General features: G+C 42.0%; 1 protein-coding gene across 3 annotated transcripts in view; it reads right to left on the minus strand.

Moving 5' to 3' along the window:
- The window catches only part of LOC106870819 (uncharacterized), a 15,419-nt gene that overhangs the window by 3,835 nt on the left and 4,013 nt on the right, over positions 1-7,571 (minus strand). For 2 of the 3 annotated variants that reach the window (XM_014917040.2, XM_052973348.1), the window contains exons 2-4: positions 5,724-5,777; positions 3,623-3,681; positions 184-321 (exon numbers count right to left, since the gene is read on the minus strand). In XM_014917040.2, coding sequence (XP_014772526.1) covers positions 184-321; positions 3,623-3,681; positions 5,724-5,774 — 248 coding nt within the window. In that variant the 5' untranslated portion in view covers positions 5,775-5,777. The remainder of the gene's footprint in view (positions 1-183; positions 322-3,622; positions 3,682-5,723; positions 5,778-7,571) is intronic. The other variant, XM_052973347.1, reaches the window with a different exon arrangement.

Below are 7,571 nucleotides of genomic sequence, written 5' to 3' on the forward strand. Positions count from 1 at the left end.
TGTGTGTGTGTGTGTGTGTGTGTGTGTGTGTGTGTGTGTGTGTGTGTGTGTGTGTGTGTAAGAGTGTAAGTGTGTGTGTGCGCGCGCTCGCTTTCGTGTGCTTGCGTGCGCATGTTTGTGTTCGTGTTTGTGTGTGTGTCTGGGTGCGTGATCAAGCACATGCAAACATAGTATAATACTTACGATTGGCAACATACACTTCCTACCAACTCACGACCTGGAGTTAGCTTCGCCCAAGTCTTTTGTTCTTCTTCAGTTCGGAAATATCCTGGAAACTTTATCCTTCCAATATATTCCGGAGTAGAAGTATCCACAAATGTTCTATAAAAAAAAAGACGATATAGACAATCATTTACTTGGCCCCCTCCTGGCCTTGTATCACTTATCTAAAAGCAGACCCCTGCCTGCCCCCGACCAACGGGAAAAAAATTATGCTACAAAATTCGTGTTGCTACATGGAATGTCCTGTAACTCCTTCGCTCAAGTGCAACCACTCTGCTGTACCGAGAGCTATCCCACTACAACATCACCCTGGCGGGATTCTACGAGATGCGCTGGCTTGGCAGTGGCGAATTCATCGCAGGAAACCACTGTCTCATCTGAACCGGATAGACCTCTGCGGTGTGGCAGTGACCATGCCCATAACCCCTTAGAGGTCGCAGAGAACACAATCAAGGACAACTACGATCAGTTCCAATAGGTTTTAGGGCAAATCTCGCCCCCACGACATCACGATTATCCTGACGGATACCAATGTTACTGTTTCCTCTTCCGCCCAGCCCACTTCGACTGATTCATTCCGGACATAACTCTCGCCGACCCATTCACCAATAACAACGGTTATCGCTGACTGATCCTATGCCGCTTCTACAACCTTTATATCGCTGACACCTGTTTCCCTCGCAGACTTATCCCCCACTGGACTTGGTACAGCCCAGACTATTACACGTGGAAGACGATCGACTAAATCATCATCACTCGCCGCTGGAGGCGAGGCGACATGAATGAGTACTGCCGGCTTAGCCGAATACGCAACAACGCCATCTCAGATGACTGGGAGAAGTTCTGGGTGGAAGAAGCCGAAGAGGCAGCAACAAAAAACAATGACATTAGCCAGGTATTCAACAAGCTCTGCAGAGTCAGTGCCAGTTCCCAGTTCAAAGCAGCCTTGGTGAAGGATGCTAATGGCAACGCCATCACCACTTAAACTGTCTTGAACGCTGAAAGTGCTTCAGCCTTCTTCTTCTTCGTCACCCACCTGTCCCAATCGATTACAGCCTATGCGTCACTGCAGTCACAGCCACAACCATCGATACTGGCGGGCTCGATCCTGTCAGCCCCGACGAAGTCAATGCCAACCTCAAGAAGCTCGACAACCGCAAAACCCCTGGAATCTGCTCTATCACGACGGAGATATTGAATACGGGCGGAGGAAACATGATCCAGTGGCTCACTTGCATTATCAGCCATGTACAGGTACAGAGCACCTCCGACATGACAGGACCGAGGGCATCGTCCTCTCCTTCTGGAGAAACTCATCTGCAGCAACCACAGGGGCATCAGACTCCTCTCCATCGCAGACAAACTCTTCACCAGGATCCTCCTCAGCCGTGCTCTTCTGACCATTAGAAGAAGATGCTGCCCACAAAAAACTAGATTTATGCCGAATCGATCTATTTTTGTCCTTTGTCTCATCATTAAAAGACCTCAGGAATTCCGCAAAATCGCCACCTCTACGCTGCCTTTGTCAACGTCAAGGTCAGCCTCAAGGTCGACCACACCTCCCTCTGGAAAGTTCATAAAGTCGTTGGCAATCCTCCCAAGATCACTGCCCTGTTCCAACGGCTCTATAGTAGTGCAGAGAGTTGCTGTTGGCGAATGGGAAGGGCTCTGACTGGTTTCCATCAACAGCATGGTCAAACAGTGCTGCGTGACTGCCCCAGACATCTTCAACTGTGTCAACGATTATCAGCTGACCAAGATTTGTGAGTGGGTCACTGGCGTTGCCTTCAGTAATTACAACCTTACCAACCTGGACGATGCGGACAATATCACCTTGGTCGACCAGATCAGGGATGCACTGACCATATACAGAGAAGAATCAGCAACGCTTAGCCTGCAGGTAGCGAAGACCAAGCTGACGCATGTCGGAGATGGCTAGGACCCTCCCTTCTCCATACCTGGGCTTCAGAGTCCCCAACAATGGAGAACTGACTCTGGATGTCAACTGCAGATGTAGTCTGGCCGCCAAAGTCTTGTACTCCTTATGGCAGCCCCTTTGGCGCCACCTGTCTATCTCCTGGAAGACGAATCTCCGCTCTCAACATTCTCCTTTATGCAGCAGAAACGTGGACCCTCTTGAAAACCCTGGCAAAAAGGATCGATGTTTTCGATAACAGAGCTCTGAGAGTCATCGAGAACTTCAGATGATACCGTCACGTTCCCAACAAAGAACTGCATGCGCGAACGCATCAGCCCACAGCCTCCCACTTAAATAGCTATCCACCGCATGCGCTGGTACGGACATGTCCTCCGCCTCCCACTGGGTCATCCTACCAGGGCTTCACTTTCATTCAACGCAAGAGCAAGAAGCAAGCAGTAAGACCTGCAGTTCCGGACAAAATAACTTACACGATTTGGTTGCGTCCCATTACAGTCTAAGTTTAAATCATATTAACGTCCTTCTTGTTTTTCCTCGTTCACGGGACATTGAAAATATTTTGGAATCGCCTTGATTGACTACACCTGTGCCCCAATAAGTTTCACCTTGTGGCATGTCTGAAGCCATTGTTTGCAAAATTATGAAGTTACGGATTGTCAGATACGAAGGAACGACGAAATAAATTACTTTGTAAACATTTAGTTAAGTCCCTTTATAAACTAAATTAGTTTGTAATATATAGTTAAGTCCCTTTATAAACTAAATTGGTTTGTAATATATAGTTAAGTCCCTTTACAAACTAAATTGGTTTGTAATATATAGTTATGTCCCTTTAAATTTAGTGTTGCAAACACGAAAATAGAACTTGAAACAAGTATGTAAGCGTTTTATTATTAATAACCAGTGTGAAAATTTCGAGTTACTGACCACCTCAAGCCCATTTCAAGCAGCCTCCTGGTAATCCGAAATTCTTAGCAGAACTTTATTTCCAATACTGAACTGATGATCGTGTTTTCTATCGTATTGTTCTTTTTGAACGGAATGAGCTTTTCTAATATTGGAGGCAACTCGAGAAATGATACTGTCTCGAATAGCTGTCATAACATCCATTTCCAAAACTGTCCCGATCTTTGGCAGTTGGGTTGTGCTGCAGTTCAACTGGAAGTGTAGCTTGACTGTTATATAAAATTTGAAACGGGATAAAATGTGCTGAAGAATGTCTGGCTGTTCGATACGCAAACAGAACTGCCGGTAAGCATCCAACCCAGTACAGCAGGGTTCGCCACCCCCACCCCCCTGCTGGAGCTTCGTGGAGCTTTACGTGATTTCGCTCAATAAACACACACTACGCCCGGTGTGGGAATCGAAACCGCGATCCTACGACCGCGAGTCCGCTGCCCAAACCACTGGGCCATTGCGCCTCCACATTAAAGTAGTAAAACCATTGAATAAAAGGCTTACCGTGACTGTCTCAGCTGCACAATTTCCATAACAAAAATTGCAATCACAGATACCAATACCTGTTGGAAACAAAAATGAATTTCTTTGAGGGATTTTTTTTTAAAGAAACGAAACTTTGATTACGTTTACCTATTTTCAACTAAACAATAATTTCCACTTGTGATGGTCAGCATTGACATATAATTGCTACCAATTTTGGCACACGGGGAGAGAGGGAGTCGATGTAATTAACTCCATTAATTAACGGCTTGATTGCTTTATTTCAACGACCCCGAAAGGGTTGAAAGGCAAAGTTGACTTCAGTAATATTCGAACTCAGAACGTAAATAGCCGAAAGACATATCACTTAGCATTTTTCCCGATGCAATAAAGATTCTACCAGTGGAGGCGCAATGGCCCAGTGGTTAGGGAAGCGAACTCGCGGTCATTGGATCGCGGTTTCGATTCCCAGACCGGGTGTTGTGAGTGTTTATTGAGCGAAAACACCTAAAGCTCCACGAAGCTCTGGTGGCGGACCCTGCTGTACTCTTTCACCACAACTTTCTCTCACTCTTACTTCCTGTTTCTGTTGTGCCTGTAATTCAAAGGGTCAGCCTTGTCACACTGTGTCACGCTGAATATCCACGAAAACTACGCTAAGGGTACACGTGTCTGTGGAGTGCTCAGCCACTTGCATGTTAATTTCACGAGCAGGCTGTTCCGTTGATCTGATCAACTGGAACCCTCGACGTCGTAAGCAACGGAGTGCCAACAACAACAACAAAGATTCTACCTTGATTGCCACCCTCAATGTCCACAAATAATAATTTCAAATTCATGCACAAGGCCAGCAATTATCACAGGAGCGGGCAAGTCAGTTATATTGATCTCAGTACTCGTCTGGTACTTATTTTCCAACCCCGAAAGGATGAGAGACAAAATTGACCTCGGCGGAATTTCAACTCAGAATGTGAAGACGAACAAAAGCTACGTTAAAGATACACGTGTTTGTGGAGTACTCAGCCAGTTGCACGTTAATTTTACGAACATGCTGTTCTGCCGATCGGGTCGACTACAACTCTCGTCGTCATAACCGACGGAGTGCCAGTTTTATCCACCATAGTAATCGTCAGCTGGTTACACGGTCTTACTTCTAAACCCATTAAAGTTAAACCATCAACGATGAATATTATAATTTTTTACATTTTCTTAGCACCTAAAGGCCCTGATTATATTTCTCCGATTATATTGCTTATTTTGTTACTAATTTTAATGGTATACCTGAAGTATATTATAAATATCAAGTATTATAAATATCAAGTATTTATTCAACGCAAAATTCTTTATAATATCATTAACATTAAATTTAAAATCTGTCCCCAAAAATGGGTCATTGGCTGTTAATGAGTTACAGTTTAATTTTAATTAGGCGAAAAGACATCATATTATGAATAAGTATAGTTTTTATATTAGTCGAGCTGGTATCATCATCTTGATTGTTGCTTTTACTATGTTTTGGCTGTTGTATTTTCCAGCCTTCTTCAGGTGTCTTGTGTTCAACTCACTTGTATTGGAATTTCGAACCTAACCCTTTGTTTGATCCATGGAAATACACTGTTCTTATTCCGTTCACAGCCTTTCGTAACATTTTTTGTTTCAGCTAATTTTTTTTTTTTTTTTTTTTTTTTGTGAATTACCTTAGTGCCTTGCTGGGATAGAACATTATATAGTGTAGTGGATTAAAGATGTTGGTTAATGCAATGCAGGCACCTAGAAGTTTTGAGTTCAATCTCAAGGCTTTGCATCATCCGTGACTATAGTAGAAAACACTTGCCCATGATGTGATGTAACAGAATGGGACTGAACCTGAAACTACATTTTCTAAACTAAAGACTATGGTATGCAATGTGCTCTTCACTCCCTTTTATGACTATAATTTGAGAGCCGTTTGCCTGAGTGACATTGCAGTGGCTTCCCCCGTTTGTCTTCAAAACGGGAAGAATAATAAGCCATCTAGCAAGCCAAATGTGAACAGAAAGAAAGAAAGAAGATAAAATGAAAGAGATAGGAAGAGGGGAAAGAGTCAAAGGAGAAAGAAAATGAAAAACATTTCAACTCAGACCAGCAAATGGATCCAGTTTTTGGAAAGAAATTCTTTGAATTTGAATGCCATCGCCTGAAAAAAGACACAAAAATGAAAATGGTCTATAAATGATTAAAGTCATACTGTAAATACATACGTTTATAAATGTGCACACATATACACAAGCACACACGCATACACATACATACACGCATACTCACACATACATACATACATACATACATACATACATACATACATACATACATACATACATACATACATATCCGGATTTGTATGACTGTATAGAAGATTATATTAACCAATAAAATTCCAACCTAGTCAGATTTTCCCGTTTAATTATTTACAATTTTTACAATATTATAAAAAATAGGATATTATATATTTGTGGAGGCGCAATGGCCCAGTGGTTAGGGAAGCGGACTCGCGGTCATAGGATCGCGGTGCTCCAGCATGGCCGCAGTCGAATGACTGAAACAAGTAAAAGAGAAAAAAAAAGAAAGAATTTTATAATGTTTGTTTCTTTTCTTCAAACTCGCCGCGTACTGGCAGCTGATGGTTCGTGGTCAGGTACCGGTCCGCGGACCGCCACTTTGAGTAGCACTTGCTTAGAAGACATAGTTTGATGAATGTACCAACTTGGTTAGTATTTATCCTGCTTTTTCCGACGAAATATTTTAGCCAATTAGCGTGCGGCTTAGACGTCACATCAAGGATTTACTTTGACTGCATTTAAAGGGATAATTGTTTGGCCATGTTTAGGAATGTTGTAAACAACATTACTGTTTTCTTTGAATTCTATTACTACTATTCTTACAATTTTCCATGAATATAAAACACGTCTCGCACAAAATGACAGCTTCCAAATCCTGTTTCTTGACTGGATGAAAATTATCAAACTTTAAACCTATTTAACTTCTTTCTTTCAAAAAATTTTCTGGATAAAGTGAGATACTTCCTAAGATTTTGCTTGGAAATCTACAAAACACTCACAATTCCGTTGCGAAGTCCTCAGTTTGTTCAGAAAGGTCTCTGAATGTGAATGCAATACTGTCTGCATGTTTATTAGATTGGTGCATAATTATTGCGGTTTTTTTTTTTTCAATAAATTTTATTCTACAAAAAATTTTAACAAAACGCTAAGAAGAAATTGAAGTAGATGGTGAATATGCTCCGGAATAATCATTTAAAAACGTTTTTCTTAAATGTTGTTATCGTTTTTCTTGAATAAAATTTTTTGAAAAAAAGCCGCAATAATTACGCGCCAACCTAATATTTCTGACCCCACCACCCGCCACGGCTTCCCACTTCATCCTATAAGTCACACTGGACTCACTAGCTTTGTGAGTTCTCCCGGCTGTAGATAGTCTCGGGCGGCAGACAACTAGGTGGCGATCAGTTGATAGTTCTGCCCTTCTCTTTACATAAATATCTGTAGTGAAACTACCTATCGCCATTAGATACAAAACTACTATCGCCATTACATACAATCTTCTCATTTAAATATAAATAAATGCGAGCGTAGTAGAGAACCCATTCCTTGTCATCACGTGACTGATTATTATTCGAATCGGCAACTTCTTCGAACCGTTCCCGCCAGAACGCAAACTGACCAATCACAGCCCCTAATAAGGTCACGTGATAGAGTAAAATTCTGAAGCCATCGGGAGCTCATAGTTTGTTATAAATAGATTTAACTCATACCCCACAATTTGTCTCGGTCCAGTTTCTCTCAGAGACTGTTCCGGGATCTTTTTTAAAACGGGGGCCACATTTTTCATTAATGTTTTACGTAGTGTTTTTGGTACCGAAAGACTTTCAAACTTCGTATACTTATCTATTTTGTGTTATAGAACAGAAAAATAT

The sequence above is a fragment of the Octopus bimaculoides genome, chromosome 15 (assembly GCF_001194135.2).
Source record: "Octopus bimaculoides isolate UCB-OBI-ISO-001 chromosome 15, ASM119413v2, whole genome shotgun sequence".
Lineage (NCBI taxonomy): Eukaryota > Metazoa > Mollusca > Cephalopoda > Octopoda > Octopodidae > Octopus > Octopus bimaculoides.